Source organism: Trematomus bernacchii, unplaced genomic scaffold, assembly GCF_902827165.1.
Source record: "Trematomus bernacchii unplaced genomic scaffold, fTreBer1.1, whole genome shotgun sequence".
Classification (NCBI taxonomy): Eukaryota; Metazoa; Chordata; class Actinopteri; order Perciformes; family Nototheniidae; genus Trematomus; species Trematomus bernacchii.
Window position 1 is genome coordinate 4,187,073 of NW_022987705.1, and position 20,693 is coordinate 4,207,765.

General features: G+C 42.4%; 1 protein-coding gene across 1 annotated transcript; it reads right to left on the reverse strand.

The window, feature by feature from the left end:
- Positions 1–108: 108 nt before the first annotated feature.
- fgfr4 (fibroblast growth factor receptor 4) lies at positions 109–20,408 on the reverse strand. Its single transcript, XM_034140279.1, has 21 exons — positions 19,902–20,408; positions 17,593–17,797; positions 14,090–14,262; positions 13,433–13,583; positions 13,254–13,304; positions 12,104–12,373; positions 11,558–11,647; positions 11,299–11,465; positions 11,053–11,176; positions 10,016–10,206; positions 8,786–8,924; positions 8,212–8,405; positions 7,518–7,663; positions 7,070–7,191; positions 6,869–6,979; positions 5,996–6,186; positions 4,119–4,241; positions 3,617–3,687; positions 3,308–3,445; positions 2,948–3,053; positions 109–2,580 (listed from the first exon to the last, which is right to left on the reverse strand). Exons 2-21 carry the CDS (start codon positions 17,678–17,680, stop codon positions 2,404–2,406), a joined length of 2,823 nt encoding a protein of 940 aa, XP_033996170.1. The 5' UTR covers positions 17,681–17,797; positions 19,902–20,408; the 3' UTR covers positions 109–2,403.
- Positions 20,409–20,693: the final 285 nt, after the last annotated feature.

Below are 20,693 nucleotides of genomic sequence, written 5' to 3' on the forward strand. Positions count from 1 at the left end.
GAGGGTTAAACCTTTCAAAAATGTGATGTTTCACTGTAGTGCAAAAACAGTTTGTGCTCTTACTCGCTGCACACAAAGGGAGGCCCACACTGACAAGTTCAACTCATTCAAGAAAGGTGATTTAATTAAATAAAGAACAATGTAATCCCTTTAATATACATTCATCTGGTATTGGTTAAAGGTTTCCAATGAAAACATGAGTGTAGCCAACATGACAAGGACAAAGAGTTGCTTTATTTTAAATTATACTTTATTTCATATAAAAACAAAACAATAAACAAATAAATTAGATATTTCTAAAATAATTCTCTTGAGGAAATGTTTAAGAACGCTGTGATTGTTTACAGTTTTTATCTGGGAGGAGAGCAGATAACTGGAATGTAAAGATGCAGATGTGTCCGGACACTTTGTGGTTATGCATGTAAATGTAAAGAGCTTCATTCCAAAATGAGACACCAGATGATTGACAGCATGGGAAAAAAACAAGAAATGAGGAGAGAAGATGCACAAATCCTTCATAGATTAAATGGTTGACTGGTTTCACAGACAGGACGATGATTAGATCAAGAAACGGGACCAGAGGAAAAACAGCTTGGGTGTAAAACAGCCACATTTCAAACCAAAATCATTACATAGTGTTTGGTAAATTTAAACAATGTTATCTCTTTTGTTAAAATCTCTTTCTCTCATTTTGTCTCAATGTTCAGATTTCGGTGTCTTGGCTGTTTTACCCCACAGGGGAATTTTCCGCAGCTGGTCCTGGTGGCAAATCTGAATTAAAATGTGTGTAATTTTAAAAGATGGTGGGCTGCTGTGGGGATAAAGATAGGGGCGTTTTAGGACAGAAGAGGACACATTACCATAATAAGAGCCTCTTCATTTGCACACAAGCCCAAGCTATCCCCACACCACCTCCACCCAACAAAAAAAAGCTCCCTCTGGTCCGCAGTCACACCCATTAATCCTGCAAAGCCTTCATTGTCCGCGCAGGCTGCGGACCTGAAGACCCCTCGCCAGCAGATTGGGAGGGTGAAGGGTTACCGCCAGACAAAGGAGGCTCCCTCCCCCTTCTCCTCTATTTGAAATCAATCACACTGGCTTTCACATTCAGTTCCCCCCCCACCCCTCCTTCTCCTTTAGGCAGTGACAGTGGATTTGGGCTGAATCGTTGGTCCTCTTTTCAGGGTCTGGACACACTGTCTGTGACAATGGGAGCTGTTGTTGGAGGAAGAACCACGTGATGTTGTCTCACAGTTTACGTGATTGTTCAATGATGTTGATGACCTTGGAGAACTTTTTTTAAAACTATGCATTCGACATTTTTTGGTGGTTTTCCTCCAACAACGGCAACAAGAAATGACAATCCTTCTGGTATTCGACCACTAATGACTGAAGTCAAAACAATTTACGGCAAAATGACAAATACAGGGTTTCATTCCAAAACTTTAACAATCTTTTAAAGGCTCAATCCATCATGTTTGACCACATATATTTGAGGTTTGAGCTGTCGAAATTTTGGTCGTTGTTCTGCACATTTTGCTGAAGTAAAGCAATTTTTAACAGCGTCAAATATTCTGGATTTTGGGGTGACTCCAATGTTTCAATTTATGGGATAATTGGGTAAAAATCTTTTTCTGAATTGACTATTTTGGAATGAAACAAGACAGCTGAGACAGGTTTGGCACTTGATTAAAATTCCTCTCTCCTTTCGCCCTCCAATAACCTTCATTTTTTGTGTCATCAAAATAATTTATAAAAGGCAATCGTCTTTTTCTGCTGTTGATATTTACATACAATATTTTAATATTCTAATATATTCACAGGAAATCATAAATTCAGGCACTTTGCTGCCGCTACAGCAACTTCTTAGCACAAGAGATCCTGAGATTTAAGACTGTTTTTTCTTTTTAAATAAGCAACACAAAAGTAAAATAATCTTATATAGAGAGATTTATATTTAACAATCACTTTCTTCCTTTTTTTACCGTAGCAAAATAAATCTTTTTTTGTTTGATAAAAATGTCTTTACCACCGAGCTTTCTCGCCTGGTTTTGGGTTGTGTGAGGAGGTCATAGTCCGTCACCTCTCTGAGGGAAACTTGATCAAAGAAAGCATTTCGAGGCGATTTTGTCTTCTTCTGTGGTGTTTAGTGCCGCAGTTTTCCAACGATAACAACTGTTCTTGTGCACAGTGCCAGAGCTGATAGTCCAAAGTACCACGTTACGTGTTCCTTCATCTTGTAATGAAGCCTCAGTCTATATCTAAAGGCTTAATCTGGTGCCCTAATGGAGGTCCAAGGAAAACTTCATGAATATAAACTTTAACTTAACTTAGCTGAGGACCTCCAATATGGCCGCCAGGGGATGTGTTGTAGTGTTCATGTCTTTGTGTGTGTGGGTGAGTTTATGTGAGTGTCTTCTTCATGTCTATCCGGTTGCGCACGTCTTGGTATCCCAGGAGGCAGGGGTCGGTGGGCAAGGCGTCATGGGTAAAAACAGAGTCGTTGTCAGAGGAGCAGGAGCTGGACGTGTCCTCGCACGACGGGGAATACTGCTCGAAGGGCGTCGACAGGTCCAAGTACTGAGAGAGGAAAGCATGGTCAGACATTGGAGACATGTTGGTGTTACAAGAACAGAGGAAAAGCAGCTGTAGAAATGAACAGGAAGCAGCTTCTCAAAGGCGTTTCATTTCATGCTTAGTTGCTGCATGAGTAGTTGAATTATCTGCATGCTGCTCTGAAATGTTAACAATCTGAACAACGCGGCGAAACATTTGATTTTGTTGTTTGTTTGGCGTTTAAAAGCCCTTTATTTTTCTCTCTCGTAGTGAAGACATCTGGACAGCAGATTGCTTAAGAGAGGATGTGTGTGCAACTTCACGAGTGCATATATGAGCCTGTGAGTTTTAGTTTCATAGGAGCATATAGGTAGAGTATTATGTCACTCACCTCGTCAGAGATGGACAGCAGCACTTTGTCCAGCTCCTCCACCAGCTGTTTGAAGGTCGGCCTCTGGGTGGGAACCGCATGCCAGCACTCTCGCATCATCATGTAGCTACAGAGGAGAAAAACAGAAATGAGTTATACCATCTACAAATGTAGTCTCTAAGGGCCCTTAAAACATACTTCTTTGAGTCCAAGAAATGACAAGCTTTGATGAGCAAATACTTGGGTAAGGGTGGAGCTCATGAAATGGTATGTAAGCTGTTTCTTAAGCCATTTGTACTGATGTGAACACCACTCGCTCGCTGCTGTGAGCAAAACAACATCTCACATGAACAAACATAAGAAAGACAAGTTCCTGCTTACAGTTCATGTGTGCAGTTGGAGGGTTTGTCCATGCGATGTCCTTCCTTCAGCAGCTTGAAGAGTTCCTCGACGGGGATACCGGGGTACGGAGAGCCACCTAGCGTGAAGATCTCCCACATTAACACGCCAAAAGACCACCTGAGCACAAACAGGAGGAAAAACAGTGTTTAAAATCAGGACACGAGCTCAGACATCATTTGAAGATATACAACTTTGATGATTTGATGAGTACAGTTCGATGAGGTTTGACAAGACGAATAGGTCTTTCCAGAAAGCAGTTCATTTTGTGTGTATCAGAAATGGACTTACACGTCGCTCTGGTGTGTGTAAACTCTGTCAAACAAAGCCTCGGGTGCCATCCATTTCACCGGCAGACGTCCCTGTAAAACACATGTACATGTTCAAACCAGACCACAACAACTCTGACTTATTGCTTTTCTGTCTCACTGTTAAAAAATATGTTTTCCTCTCACAATCCTTCCCCTCCTCCCTCCTTGTCTCCCCTCTTATTAAGTCTCATTAAGCTTGCTGCCAATCAGAGGAAAACATCAGACATCTGACTTTAGGGACATTAAAGCTTGAAAGGAACCCTTTTTTATTGCATGCTTTTAAAATGTGTTATCCCAAACAGCATGCTTCGAAACTTTTCACTTTAGCAATGCACACAAATAAAATGTATTTGATCCAATAATATGATAGTACAAGAGAGTCATTTAGCTGTACTCTTCCTCTCACTACTGGAAATCAAAACATTTTTACTGGAAAGCTACGGGAGTGAAGAAGTAAATCCAGTCCTGAAAGCCTCACTCACGTTGGTGGTTTTCTTGTAGTAGTCGATCTGGTGGACTCCTCTGGCCAGGCCGAAGTCAGCGATCTTCATCACGTTGTCCTCCGTCACCAGAACGTTTCTGGCTGCCAGATCTCTGTGGATGCACTGCGGCGAGAGAAGAGAGAGAATTAACACTAACCCTTAAAAAAGAGCTTAAGGCCAACTGCTGGGTCTCAGATTATAAGATTAGCATTTAGTTTAAACGGTGCTGCTTAATGGGCTCAGAGATTTAATTTCTGCTTTGGAAAGTCATTTGTGTTAAGTTTGTTGCTTCTTGTTTACAAATGTCTACATTTTAAGTCCTATCAGACCAAGAAGGTTGAACTTGTCTTCATTATGGAGGCGTTTACATTCATATGCTCTGTTTGTTTGAGACCGGTGACACGACATGTTCTCGTCTGCGGTTTCGGGAAGCCATGTAAAAACATGGAGGTATGGGAGTTAGGAATGATTCACTGCAGTTTTTCTCCCAAAATGAAAAGACTCAGCAGTCTAAAGTCAACACACAGCGCCTCATTTTAGTGAACGCTTCAAAATTAAAAAGTCTTTATATAGAAACCCGGGAGTTTGAAATAAAAACAAACCTTCTCCGAGGAGGAAAAAAGAACATGCCCACATTGAATGGATGTCATTAAGTTTATTTTGGTTTTCATTCGAAATAGATGTGGGATTTGTGGGGACGAGCGAAATAAGCCAGTCTCGGTTTGTGGGTCTCCCCATAATGGAGGGTTAGTTTCAGTCTCCTGCATTCTTAGGAGGCCGTAGAGCCAGAAACCCGATGCCTGCACCCAGACGACGGCTCTGCTGCTGTTTGCTAACAGATTTATGGCAGCGTTAAAAAGGACAAAGCACTGAGACTGAGGGACGGACAGATGGATGGAGAAGAGTAAACAGGACTGATTTTCTGTTCAGGAATGCCTGTCTGAGACACCGGCTGGCAGACAAAGAGACGTGTTGATAAGAAACACACAGACAGAGTGCATGCTGGGAAAATGAAAGGAATAGAAACATGGGGGGTTGGGATGGAAAGAAAAGAAAGAAAGAGGGGAGAGGGGGGGGGGAAGTCTAGTGGGGATATCCATCTGAAGGCCAAGTGCCCAAATCACAGAGGAACATGAACTCAACCCTAATCCCAAATCAAACGATTGGAAATGAAAGGCTCTTTAGGACTTGTGCAGCTCATTCATTTTACTATCCTGCTTTTGTGTTCCTTCAAATCTTTTGTTCGTTTGTTGTATTTGTCAGGATTTTACATTTAATCCTCATAACAATCCTTAGAAGGTTTGGCTTTTTTTTTTACTTTTTACTTGAAGAGCGACATTAATCGTCAGTCAAAATGGCTGTATTTTAACTTGTTGCTGGTCAATCAATCGTATAGCTGTCACTAAATCTTGGTTTCCTGACACGCGTACCCAACTTTTGATGAAAAGGACAGAAACTATTAATAATCTCTGGCCTCAAAAATTCAATGTGTAAGAAATGTATAACTAAACCACCTAAATGAAAGGGTTTGAACCAGTTGCCCTTTGCTTATAGAAAAGAACGGAGAAAAGATTTACAGCCACCATGTAACTGCTTTTTCTACTTCAAGTTATTTCCTCATGAAATGTAATCTATTGTGTTGTGTTTTAAAATGTTTTTACATCATGTATGAGAGTTGTTCAGTCTGTGGCTATAAGTAGGGTTTTATTGTCTCATGCTTTTACATTTGTTTTTTTGTCCAATCGGTTTTGTCTAAATGTATTTATGCTGCTTTTTATATATTTATTGATGTACAGCACTTTGGTCAACTCTGTGATTTTTAAATGTGCTATATAAATAAAGTTGGATTGCATTGGTTGGATGAAAAGTGAGCGTACCCTTTTTGACGCCAGGTACTCCATCCCTCGGGCCACCTGGTAGGCGCAGGACAGCAGGTCTTTGAAGGTGAGCTGCTCTTCAGGCACCTTGGTCACATCAAAGGTGTAGTCCATGCCCGGGGGTCTCCTCGCCCGCAGGTACTCCCTCAGACTGCCTTTAGAGGCATACTCCACCAGCACATACAGAGGGCCTGAGGGGGGAAACACACACAGGATGAAGGTTGTTTCTATTGTTGGTCTGGCCTGGAGGTATGGGACCACCATCGTTGAACACTTACTAAATTAGTTGAGATTTAGAATAACAAGGAGCCTTTGTTGAAGGACAGTCCGATTACGTTTATTTAAAGGTCCCCTATTATACTGTTTTTCATCAATATATTATAGGTCTCAGATATATACAGAACCTGTCTCTGATTGGCTGAAACACCAAACAGATCATTGCAGCATCCCATAATCCCCTCTGTTTCAGCCCTGTTTCAAAAGTGCTGATTCTTTGTCTGTTACTTTAGATGAAAATAAGGAGCCCCTCCCCACACCCCTCTGAGAGATATTTGGTTAAAAAGAACACAATGGTGCTCAAGGAGGAGATTCAGGTGATAAGGTGGGGGGGGGGGGGGGGTTACCTTGGTTGCTGATTGGCTAATGGTTACACAAGCCAACAAATCGTTATGACATCATAAAGTGGCCACAATCTGATCAGCTCATTTTCAGACAGGTTTTTATATAAATGGATCAGGACAAAAAGAGAGAGAATCTTTTTTCCTGAAACTTTCAGAGTCTCTTTTCACAGAGACTTGTTCACATTTTACATGTTGATGTAGAAAAGACATGAAGAAGTGGATTTTGCATAATGGGTGACCTTAAGACACTCACCATCCTGTGTGCAGACTCCAAGCAGATTGATGATGTTCTTGTGTTTGTCCATCACCTTCATCAGCTCCATCTCCGAGATCAGGTCTGCAAGGTCTTTGTCGGTGGCGTCGTCTTTAGGAAAAAACATACTTTATTTAGAAAACACAGCAGACCAAAGCGAATCTTTCGAGGTATTGTTGACTCTCTATCATCTCTTCTTACCTTTGAGCATCTTAACCGCCACAGTTGAGGCGGGATCCGGAGAGTCCTTGTTGATGCCGTAAGCATCGGCTCTGACAACTTGACCAAAGCAGCCTTCTCCTAGAGGTTTACCCAACGTTAAACTAGAGAGAGAAAGAGCGAAAGTTAGCAAAAATAAGTATGTCCAAATGAAAACTGTACAAATCCATAATTTGGGGCTCTGGTTCCTTAAAACATAGGTTAGGTTGAGCCAAAAACGGGCTGCGGGCTTGTTTCTTTTTAGGTCTTTTTAGAGCAACAATGTTTAAATGACTCCCAGACTAAACTCAGGGTAGAAATACTCTCTATTTGCAGCAACTTTAAAGTAAACTATGTCAACACATCTCTTTTTTTACAATCATTTCGAACGTAAGAGTATAATGTCTTTGCAGATGAGGACAGAAATGACTTTAACTTTCGGATAACTTACTTCTCTCTGGGGAACTCCCAGACGGGGTCGTAGGGCAACTCAAACTCCATGACTCCAGCGAGCATTGGAGAGCAGCTGGACGAGAGGCGAGCCACCCTCATCAGAGACGCACTGGACTTCCCCGATGAGTTAGAGTCCACCGAGTACTGAAGGCAGAAATACAGAAGAAGTTTAGCTCTCTGGAACTTACAGGAAAGTGTGGCAAATCTGAAGAGCTATAAACACCTTCGGACGACCCTTCGTGGATACTTTAAAGCAAACCCTAAGCGTTAAGTTAAAGTCCACAACTTTTCCAGAGTTAAAGAAGACATACTTTACGTTCCCATATTCTTTTATTCTTTATTAGGATTCCCATTAGCACTAGCATGAGCATTGGCTATTCTTCCTGGGGTCCTCACACACACAATACATACATAAACATACATACAGTGCTATATGAAGTGAAAACTAAAATGGTCATCCAATTTTAACCATCATAAGGTCAAACAAAAAAATACGAATAATTGTACATAATAATACATACCTACCCACAGGCACAGTTCAATTATACTTTATAATACTGAGATAATTTAGCAACCTTTTGAAATGTACTTGAGAATGTTCCTGAATGATATGGACCGGTAACGAGTTCCAGCTGACCATGGCTCTGTATTGTACATGACTGTTTTCTGTCCCATAATGCATAGCTTCGTACCTGTCTGCGAAGCGGAAACTTGGAGAGCTTCTGGACAGGAAGTGCGTCAAACGGCTCCCTTCTGGGGTGAACCTGCATTCGACACAACACCACGATGACGATGGCCATGATGAGAGCCAGGAAACCACAGGCGTAGATGATGATGTCGGTGTACTTGGTCTCCATGGTGTCCAGAGCGTCTGCTGCTTCCTCCTCTGTAGGAAGAGGGGGACACGTTTAACAAAAACATTTCTTTGCCTATTCAGTTTTTCAACACTCACGGAATATCTTGTTGCCAATTAAGAGTTGGTCAGCTTTAGATTATTAAAGTCAAAGTCCAAATCAACTTTATTGTCAATCTTTCAGTTCAGAGAGATCGAAATTCCGTTTCCCACAATCCTGAATACAAAAACAAAGATTTATAAAAATATGTATACAAATATGTATATACCTATATATATATACACAATCAACAGACACATTTAGACCACATTGCAATACTTTTTGGAAAAAGCAACAGGGAAAATAATCAAGCAATAAAGTACATCCTTTTCATTTCACTACTGAATCTGGTAGGTTTTAATTTGTTCTTTACCTGAAAGGACGACGAGCCAGGCGGACTGGTGAGCAAATCCAATTGAATTTCCAGCCAGACACGTGTATTCTCCTGCATCCTCCATGGTGACTTTAGCCAGGTAGAGCACCTCCACCTCGGACATGTTCAGACTGCCGGTCTGCACAACACATGAAGAAAAGAGACACAAAACAGTGAGTACAATACAATACAATACAGATAAGATACATAAGATAAGATAGGACTTTATTCATCCCGAAGGAAATTGTTGTGCCAGTTACAAAAATACAATAAACACAGCAGCACAATAATAATACAACTGTACACTAACAGTGCCGTAAAAAGAGCAATTCAATAACTACAGGAAACATAGATGATCACATAATTAATGTAAATATTAACAGTATTTAGTATTTAGTAGTGCAAAAACCGTCGTGGTAGTTACGTAATTGCACGTTATTTATCGAACATTATTAATAATAATAATATTGCACATGTTATATAGCAGTGTTTTGTAATGATGGTAATGGTATTTATATTGCACATAGTGGAGTTTCTCAGTTCCATTTACTGAAGGGTGAAGAGTTATATAGTACAACAATCATTGCCATAAAACTTAACCTTAACCCTAGCCCTCAATTTCACTAGAGGAGTTTACTGTTGTAGCTCAAACAAGCAGATACAGCAGGTTCCAGCAGGTCTTTTGAATAGGGATCAGAACTTTAACGTAATTTAAAGGGGACCTATCATACAAAATGCACTTTTGTACGTCTTTTATACATGAATATGTGTCCCCGGTGTTCCAGGGAACTCACCAAGTGTCAGAAAACACAACCCTCTCTATTTTCCTCCATACCCAAATCTCTAAAAAAGGGGCTGCAACGGATCTGATAAAAACTGATCCAGATTTGAACACTGTCCTGACGTCAGAACAGTGGCGCTACGGCTATTGGGCCAACTCCACCAATCAGGAGGAGACAGACACGGCCATTGCCGTTCGAAAGCGCTGGAGACACTCTAGTACATATGCCAGGCCTGTAGATGGTGCTGTTCTCACTGAATCTGCCCTTGCAAAAACAGAGCTAAAAAATGTCAAATTGAGCAAAATGAGGCATGGCTAAAATGCATGATCTGTTTGGTATTTTGAAAAAAAAAAAAGTATAAATATGCCTTATATAGGTATGGTCCTACACTATATTATTCAAATATAGCATGATAGGTCCACTTTAAGTTAAGTTAAGTTTCACCAACCTTGAGGACTCGAACGTAGGGCGTCCCATCTGAACCGTAGCGGCTGCCGTTCCTCTCGATGTGTTTGAGCCACTGGATGTGAGGCTGGGCGTCGCTGTAGACCTTGCAGTGGAACTGGACGTCGCTGCCCACCACCGCTGTGGTGTTGGCGGGGAGACCGGCCTGCAGGATGGGTCTGTGGGGGGAACGCTCTGGAGAGGAGAAGTCAAAGGAGAGATTAGCAAAGTGGGCAAAGAGGAAAGATGGCATTGGCCTTTTTTCTCAGGACCACATTTCAAAGGTTATTTGGGGACATGGAGAGGGAGATTTTACTGATCTGCCAAATATTGTTTAATAAATTCCGCTTTCACTCAGAGTCCATTATCCAATCATAGGAAGCTGTGGCTAAGTTATCCAGATATTTGACGGTTTAACAGCCGACAAACGGTATGCTTTGTAAACAAATGTCTGAAAAAATGCCCAGCAGTTGTCACTGTCACATATAATGTGTTTTCATGCTGGCATTGAAAAGCAGGAAATTAAATTTGGGATGAAAATCGGTTCCATTAGTGTGGCTCTTTGTCAGCTGGTTTCCAGGCTCTCTTTGATCTGTGGTTACTCTCGCTCTCTGATCTCGTTAGTTGTCTCGTTAGTCTTCAACGAGACGGAAACTGACCCTGTGGCGGACTGACAGCGAACAAATGAACAAACAAACCGCAGCCCTTCTCAATCTGCTGTCACAGGTCAGGTAGAAAACTGGTGTGGACGCCCGATCCTCCACATCCGGCCCAGGAGCCCCTGTCATGTTCTGCTCACCCAATTATCCCCTCCCTCAAACTGAAGGCTTTTATTTGTAGGCATGATATTTGTCCACAAGTGCTGACAGAGACCTACAAACTCATGCCTTTGGGGCTGGGAATATTGTCAGCTAGATCACAAAGCACTGATACTCAACAGAAACGTTTTCAGTTTTGCCAAATTGGATAATTCAACCCAAATGCATGACATTTATATTTTGCACACATTCTGTAGACAACACTACATCTTCTGTTTCTTACCGAGGACATCAAGAACGTAGCTGTGAGTGATGGATCCATATTTGTTGTCCACCATGCAGGTGTAGTTTCCTCTGTCTGAAGGCACCACACTCTCCATCACAAGGCTCCAGTGCTGGTGTCTCAGCTAGCCAAAGAAACACACAAAATAATACATCAGCACCAATGGATACTCAGTCTTTTTAATAACTCCAATGAACACTGCTGTCATTCATCTTGATTGATCAGATGGTAGGTAACCATCCTCACCTTGATGCCCCCGATGCGGTGCTCGCCTCTAAACTCTCGTCCGTTTTTGAGCCAGCGGATGCTCGGCAAGGGGCTTCCCATAGCCGGGCAACGAAACTTCACCGTGTTTCCTGCAGGAACAGCGTACAGCTTCTTCTCCATGCGCTGGGTGTGGGTCCAATAGGGACCTACATGGACAGAGACATGCCGTTAGTAAGAGAGTGCTCTGATGAAGCCTGGTGGTTGTACCAATCCTTCAAGATCATCAACAACAACTCACCTCTTGAGATGTAAACCTGGTCGTTTTCGATCTCAGCTGATGAGTCCTCCAGATCATTGTCTTCATCGTCATCCCCTGACCCCAAAGAGTCTGGAAACAAAAAAGGCAATGGAAATAAAAAACACGTTGTTTATCCTTGTTTGATTAAGAAATGGTTCTTGCAGTCCAACAACTCTGAGTTGATTGATTCAAAAAAGCTTGTTTGGTCAAACTAACAGTCCAAAGCCCTCAGATATTCAGTTAACAAACATATAGGTTTAAGGAAGCAGCAAATGATTTCCTTTAAGAAAAGGGCACCAGTGAATTGACTTTCATTTCTGCATTAAAACTGGCTTTCAACAATTAACAATGTTTTCAAATAGTTGGCTATGAAGTTCTTTCTGATAAACGAACCAATTAATCGTCTTGTTTCTGCTAAAATGTTACGTTTTGCAGCTATATTGGTGGTCCTTGTTTTCTTTCCTTATATTCCCTTCCCCTTGTTTTTAAGTTAACATCAAATGCAAATCTTAATTCTGTCATTGTGTACTGTGCGAGTGTCCTTACCTGCCACAGTGATGGTGAAGTTCCTCACGGGTTCTTTGGTTCCCCGGAGAACACAGACATAAACGCCAGAGTCCTCATACGTGACGTCTGTGATCTCCATGATGGTGCCTCGGATCTGGCAGCGAGGCGTGGGCTGAACTCGGACCCCCTCCCTGTACCATGTGACCGCCATGCCGGGCCGGGTGCTCGCATCGCAGCGCAGCTTCAGGACGTTTCCCGGATCGATCAGAAGATGCTCGGTGGTGTCCTCACTCAGGTCCTCAATAACATCTGTTTCAACCAAAGAAAACCGAGGTGTTAGCGGACAGCCATTTTCCTTTTCCCTGTGCACCAGGTTTGTTTTTGTCTTTCTTTCTTAAATGTTCTTTAACTCATTCACACCACTCAGGCCAGTCAGCAGGTTATTTATTCATCTCCCCTCTCAAGCAAGTAGCCGCCCCCTCAACTTTGACCTTCAACACTTCAACCCTATTATCTCCTCTCCGCACACACACACATACACACACACACACATTCACAATGGAATTACCATAGAGACCAGGAGGCCTGACCCACCCAACACACCCCCCCCCCTACTCTTTATCTTTTTGTTCCCCTGTGGATTATTGTGGGACTCAGAGCGATCTAGCTAACACAGCAATCTTCCCCGCCCCCAAAAAAAGGAAGAAGAAGAAGAACGAGAGGCTAATGAACACGTTGCACCGTGACAGAGGACGGAGAGTAAATCTGAGGGGCGGTGAAGGTTCACTGGAGATCTAAGTGAGCGACGTGAGGAGTGAAGATCATTTCAGCCTGGGGAGGAGGACAAGCCCACACAGATGGCCGCCATACCATCTATAACTGTATATATAACAGTCTGTGCTGTACTTCCTGGGTTTACAAACTGAACTTAAACAGCTCTGTCAGTTCTTACTCCTTGATTGCCACTAATTCAAGACCTTGGCTTGCAGTCAACAGAATGATTGCAACTAAACTTTGTGATTAGGTTGCTTAATGCTCTTAATGTCATTCATTTTTGTAAAGCACTTTGAATTGCCTTGTGTTGAAAGGTGTTATATAAATAAACTTGCCTTGCCTTGCCTATACTGATATTTTTGGATTCAAAACATTTACATTTGCAACTTTTGCCAGTGTGAGAATATGAAGTTACCTGATGGGATTTCAGCAACAGTCAAGTCCTCAGTTTTAGAAAGGATGATACCTGGAGATAAGAAAATGTAAGGTGAGCATATAGCGTGATGCTTGGTCTTGATAGATGCTATATTGTTGTGCGATTATGGTCTAAGGTCATATAAGGTATGCTTGAAAATGATGGCAGGAGTGTGTTACCAGGCAGGACGTCCAGCCACGCCGCCTGCATGGCCTGCACTGTCTGTCCTGCATGAGATCCTTCAGCCATGCAGAGGTACTCTCCTGCATCCTCCAGAGTGATGTTGGACAGATGCAAAGTGTTCACCTTCGATGCATTGATCTGCAAAGGCTGCATGGAGAAGAGATCATTTAATATCTTATGTCCAATATTGGGAAAATACTGAATGTACTCTTCCAATATGAGAGTAACATGATAACAAAGGTATCCCAACTGTAGCTGTGTACATGACAGGATGTATGATTACCTAGAAGAGCATCAGGACTGTTTGAGGCATATGATAGCTATGTGATTAACATGATGATTCAGCCTCTATGGAGATAGACATATGACAAGCATGCTCATTTCTGACGTGGAGCTAATCTGAAGTAAACATTGAATACTGCTTTATATTCCTCCATCTTGTGACTGTGTAACTCCCTCTCTTGGATATCAGCATGTGAAGGACACTGTTCAGGAACTAGTTGATGCTCTGTATGTGATGACTACTTCCATTCTTGAGAGGATCATAAATACATGTGTCCTGATATTGAAGCTCAAGCCGGTGACAAGTGATATTCCTCTAACATCCAATATGATGAGGACAGAACACATTTATTGTTTGCAGTTGTTCTCACCGTTAGAGCCCTGAGAGTAGGCGTTACGCTCTCGCTGACCTCCGTCTTCAGCCACTGCACCTTGGTGGACGCCGGCCGGTGGATTTTACACACCAGCTTTGCCTGACCGCCCACCACAGCTGTAGTGTTTTCTGGGTAACCTGGGTTAATCAGAGGCCTGGAAACCCGCAGATCTGGAAGAAAAACAAGGAGACATTTAGACAAATCTGTCTTAATATTGTGGAAGAATATTTTTTTTATTTCATGGTTGACTTTAAAGGCATGAGAGAAATGTTCCTCTGAATATATGCATTGGCCTTAATAAGAGAAAGATCCCCACAATGACCCAAAGTGGAGTCTTCAGTGGAGCTTTGTGCAATGTCTGCAGAAGTGAGGTAAAGCGTGGCGTGACTAGAGCAGGTCATCTGTCCTCTGAAACAAATGTCAAGAAAACTACAAGTTTTCAAAACGTTCTTTACCCGAGAAATACCGGTCCAGGAAGTCATGTAATGTCACAGAAAGAAATGTGTTTTATTAACCTGCTACAAACCTCCTTAGTCTGAACTTGCTCTGAGTAAGAAGGACAAAAATGGTCAGATGACACCCCAGAGGTCTCAGTTTACCTCTGAAAGGTCCCGCAACAGAAGCACACCATGTTCCTTAACAACCGCTGTCATTTAATGCCACTAGGAGCTGGTGATAGAGTGCCCTGATAACCCGGCTACTATCGTGTCACCATCAGCCACAGTGCCATCCATTCACTGGGTCACTCGTCCATTTATGTGTTCGCCCACTCACTTGTTGGAGCATATGTGCGCCCTGGCTGCTCAGTCACTCAGAACGAGCAATTTTCCAGGGCAATTTTCTGTCTGATTGCTTCCTGCGAGCGCTTAGTGAAACGGCAATCTGTTCGCTTGTCAGCAGTGAAGTGCTGCCCAGAGTACATGTGGAGATAAAGCTTTCAGGAGCACACACACATGGTTGTAAGTAGAAAAACCAAAATGCTGATTGGTTGAAGCAGCCAAAAGGACGGCGAATGAAAATAAACGTGTCCTCAACGTATTAATAGTAGGAGATCCCAAAAAGCCACACATTTTATTCTAATGGAGCAAACACAGTAAATCAATCGACAATAAATCACAGCACACACACACTTACAGCCATGCTAATGAACTTGCAGAGATAGGGACTCTGCCCTGGAGTTGAACTCGCAGCAGAGTGTGAATTGTCACCCAGAGGCGAGGGGGCAAACAAACACAACACAACACAAACAAACCGCCCATCGGCTACAATGCGGAGTCTCATGCCCTGAGCAGAGCAGCAGATATAACTGCAGAGCTACAGATCCTCTCAAAAATAAACATTTGATTATGTTCCTTAAGCTGGAGAGTTACTGAAGTGGCATGCAATGAGGTCAGTTTGCAGCTTTAATCTTAAGAAGCTGGGATCATTCTTTATTTGAAGCCTAGGCCATTAAAACATTTAACAAAAAAGTCTCTTCACAGAAGCACTTAAAAAGGTTTAGCTTATTTGAAACCACTAACAATGGTTCTGCCTAATAACAAGTAAAGCAGTTTGAGGATTAATGCTGTTGTGAGGTTTATATACACGGTTAATTGTTTAAGAAAATGGTTAAACCAGACAAAGATTATAGTTCCCATCCATCCTTTAAACTTTGCCATCATCCGTGTACAATTCTATAATTTGTATTTTTGTTTGGATTACGGTCCGCCAACGTTTACGGCTGTACTTTTTCTATAATCTGTTATGATGTGGCAGAAAACATGACTGCAAATATGTGGGACAGGGGAAAAACATAGGACAAGTCTGATCCCTGCATTTAGCAGCATGCGGTTAGTAACATTAGATGTATAATTATATTTAGCAACATGACAGAAACGCCCGGGGGCTAAGAATACTTTAAAAGATCAATGAAAGCTTTGTCAGATGAAAAAAAGGATGTTTCTCTTTCAATTCTTCTTCATCATAAATGTGAACTTTTCTGCATTAAATTCCTCCAGAGGAGATCTTCCCTGTCAGGAGCAGTGCATTGTGGGTACCCCTGATCCCTCACCACCTCTCCTCAGCTGGACTTTTTCTCTTGTCTCTTTAAACGGACATCAAGGGGGGAGTTCATCTTCTTCTTTGATGCCATGTCTCCTCTCAGTTGCGATAATCTTCCTTCTTCACATCATATTTACACTTTTCTCTTATCTAGAAAGTGACACCCCACAACTTTAAGAATCAAACAAAAGGGACAAATCCTGATAATTGAATGGATATCTTATCAAAACCTTTTAATTAGGATAATCCATGACTTCACAGATGTTTATTGTGGCCCATGTTGTGCTGCAATTGAATTATTATTTAACGACGCTGTAGAAAATGATGAGTGTTTACTGAATGTATTGATAATCCTGCGTTATACCGTCCTCTTGGTCTGCCAAAGTAGTTACAAGGAAGTTTGTTTTTGGAGATAAAGGCTTGACTTAAAAGTTAAACGTTTTTTCTTTTTTGCAGAAAATTGGGAATTGACTTGAGTGTGTTTGTGCAATCACCAAATGACTGATATGTGGGGGAACGGTCTGAAACTCCAAGATAAAAGTTGCCCTCACAGCTGCAACCTGGGTGTTTTACGACCTGAGGATCTTTCCATCATCAATCCCAGTTTGACTCTCTACTCATCTGTCTTGTTAATAAACCTGAGAGGTTCTTTTCGGCACATTATCGTCTGAAGAAGCAAGCCCCAACTGGCCTTTTGGGGCCCTGAAGTACAAAGTGGGGGCCACAGAGATGGAGAAGAGACAGTTACTGTGCTCCATGCCTCCGAGGCAACAAAACCCAATTCATCTTTCGTCGATCGACACACAAAAATGTCACCTCGTCCTTTAATCTGACTTAAAAAATCATCTACCTCACAGAGAAGGAGAAACAACTGAGGTTACTGATTGAATTGAACGAGTATACTGATTACAGCGTAACTCAATGGAAACATGCTAATGGAGCTCACAATGGCTGACTTATTGCATTGGCTTCTGTTTGTAAAGCATCAATGAGAAAGCCCCCCCCCCCCCTCCTCATGCTCTACAGCTGGCACACAGCCAGGCAGATTTACACATCCGAGCCTCAGGGCCTCGGACAGATCAGGTAACTCAGTTTACGGCAGCAGAAACACTGAAAGCTTTTTTCGCCTCCCTCCCTCCCTCCTTCCTTCCTTCCTTCCTTCCTTCCTTCCTTCCTTCCTTCCTTCCTTCCTTCCTCCATCCTAGACTCCACAGCAGCCTCTGTGTAATTTTTCCTGTCACCTTGACTTCCTCTGTGGTCATGGCTGCCAAGAAACTGACACTTTCTAAGAAGGGAGAGTGGATCGAAACCTTTGCAGATATATCCACACATATCTAACTTTTATGCAGCGTAAACCAGCAAAAGTAGGGGAGGAAATCATCTGTAAAGCATCTTGAAATGATGTGATTTGACAAGGTTTTATAGTTTCACATGCAGAATTAAATCAGCTGAGGTCTTACCTTTAGGCCTTCCTTCATCGATGACCCTGGCCGAGACTGTTTCCATCAAACAGAGCAGAAAAACACAGAACGTGCAGACCCTCGCCATCTTCTTCACGTGTTTCTTCTTGTGTAAAAAGGTAGATATGTTTGTTGGAAGCCTGGAGTTGGCTTCAAACTCCGGTCCCTGGCATTGGAAACTTGAGAAAGTCTCTAAATCTGGATCCTGCAGACGCAAACAAACACAATGGGAGACAGTTATCTTCTGATCAGAGGAGAGCAGCTTAAAAGAGACACAAACTTCTCTACTCATGTTAAAACCAGGTGGGAAGAAAACACAAACAAGTGTTCAGACAAACAAGGGAAAAGAGGCTGTTTTGACTGAGCAGCTGTATTCACAACCAGATGTCCTGCTAACTGTCCCACTCGTCGGCCTCACATTGTCCAGGCTCTCCTGCGTCATGAATAAGGAGCAGGGCTGTTACCGCCTGTTGTTTGTCAGCATGGCCCTGTTCATTCTGCCCCCCGATAATGGGCCCTTATTGGGAAAACACTTGAATCTTGCCAGGAAGCTGCAAAATCTGAAGGAGCAGCGGAGACATTCGACTGGCAGCTGATGAGAGACTTCAGGTGGAAACAGGTGACTGCTCACAGGAGCATCTCCTTTCTTTAAATCTGACTGCATATGATAATCTGAGTGTACTATATTAAATTATAACTCTAAACTTCACGTAAGGTCTGTGCATAAATGGTCAGAAAAAAGTGAAAGGAATGCCTATATCAGACTGTCCAAATGCAAAAGGAGATGTCTTCAGATCTCAGTTACGTCTCACTAACACTTCAAAAAACCCATTTATTTATTTATTATTACAGAAGACAAAGAAAAGCAAAACAAACCCGACTTCCAATTATGAAATTGGAAGTTAGATTTATGATCTTGATTTGGCATTTTTGACTGAAAATGGCTTTTAAGTTTGTTGAAAGAAAACTCCAATCCTTTACTGTTCCAACTTTAAAATAGAAATGTAAAACTCCAATGCTTTTTAACTTAAATATATGCTTGACTTCTGAATGCATCAGTGTCCATTACATAATCAAACCTCCTCATTTATGTAAGGGAAAAGTTAATACATGTCTTCCAATTTCCACAGATGTAAATGAATATGATAAATATGATTCCACTGCTGAAAATATTACCATGAAAATATATTTTTTTATCTTATTTTAGTACAACACTGACACCATGCATCCATTCTGCAGACACAGTTTAAACACGAACACACTAAAGGAATAATGTGCAGTGATTTTTCTGCTGCGAGTCAGCCCAACTGCGCACAGGCGCCAGACCCTGGTGCGCCCACACGCACACGTACACGCACACACACACACACACACACACACACACACACACACACACACACACACACACACACACACACACACACACACACACACACACCGTTTAAAGAACCAGCCGGCTGAATGAAACGTATTCTTTCTCAATTAAGGACTGGAAAGAAACTTTTTCTCCTGCTGCTGCTAATTCCGCTGGCACGCTGCCTCGCAGCCAAAACACTCTCCTGTATTCTACTCTGCAGCCTGAAACACGCAGAGAGGGACGACCCTGTGAAGGCTTTTATTTTGCATACACTACATCTTTCTGTCACTTAAGTCATACTTAATAAATCCCTAATATTAGTCTCAATCAGTCCTTGTAGGTCACTATGCATGTATCAATGCTGTCAGTGAATACATTCAATCAATTGAGCAGTGTGTGACACAAACTGGGATCTATGGATATATAAAAGCTTTTGTTAATTGAAGGTTGACTTTAAATAAAGTTTTCTTATGGAATTGTCAGATAAGGATTGCCATCATGAAAAATGAAAATGTAACACTTTAAAGCAATTACACGAGTCCTTATTTAAATGATTTAAAAAGAGAGCGAGTTCAAACTCAACCCTCTCCTCAGAAATAGTCCGTCTGAAAGGTTCAATGTCTAATTACTGACTTGTTTGGATCTGTTCGCGTAGCAAAACAAGTTACAATCTGAAAGCAATCGTTTCTTTCTTGAAACCCCTGCTTAAAATGACAAAACGTGGATTTACAATGCAAATGAGCGATCCTGGTTGATAGACATTAAGCTTTCTTGTGCCCCATATCAAGACATTAACACCTTCTTTTAGGGGAAATCGCTAAAGTAGAATTAACTCAGTTTAATAACAAGATGTAAGGCTTTAAACCATTGCATTTGAGGCTTTTAGTCTTAATGTAACAACACCTGTGAAATGAATGAAACAGCAAATGTCCAGCTGTCTGTTGTCACCCACCTTTCCTCCCGGTCTGTCCGCGCAGAGATGAGTGGTACCGGGGGGAAATCACTCCTTGTCCCGGGCGATACGAGTGAATATTGAAATCCTCATTTGGAGTTATGTTATCACCTTTCCCAAAAAGCAGTCTGTGAGCGCCTCTCGGCTGTTGTGTATCCGGCTGAAAAACGAGCTTATAAATCCATCAAAACAGCCCCCAGGAGCATGAACGACAGCTGCCTGGTGACCGGTGGAAGGAGCAGCGATCCCCCTGGGCAAAGTCCGTTTAGAGGGCTAAATCCATAGAGGGAGAGAAAACCAAACACGGAGCGATAAAAGTGGATTCACACGGGTACAAAAAAGTCCTCTTTTCGCTGTGAAAATGTTGGAAAAGATCCAATGTGGCGAGAGATTGGTAGAGGGTGATCAAAACGTGCCCCCGTAGTTCACAGTCGCCTCTTGGTTAATTCTTTACGCGCGTCTTTTACGCAGCGCTCCTGCTAAACTCTCCTCTCCTGGGTGAGTGTATCCCGGTCAGATGTGAGGTTTCAAATGCGGAGCTGAGCCTCAGTCCGCTTAACTTGTACAGAGAGAGAGAGAGAGAGAGAGAGAGCCCTCCTACAGCACTGTGCTCTCCGGACGGCAGTCACAACAACAATGGTCTGAGAGCGGCCAGGGGAGGAGGAGGGGGGGGGGGGGGGGGGGGGGGGGGGGAGAGAGAGGGGGGGGGGGAGGGGAGGGGGGCGCTTCTGTTACCCCCTTGACTGAAAAACAGCCCCGATCCCTCCAAAGAGCTGGCAAATAAACCCCTTA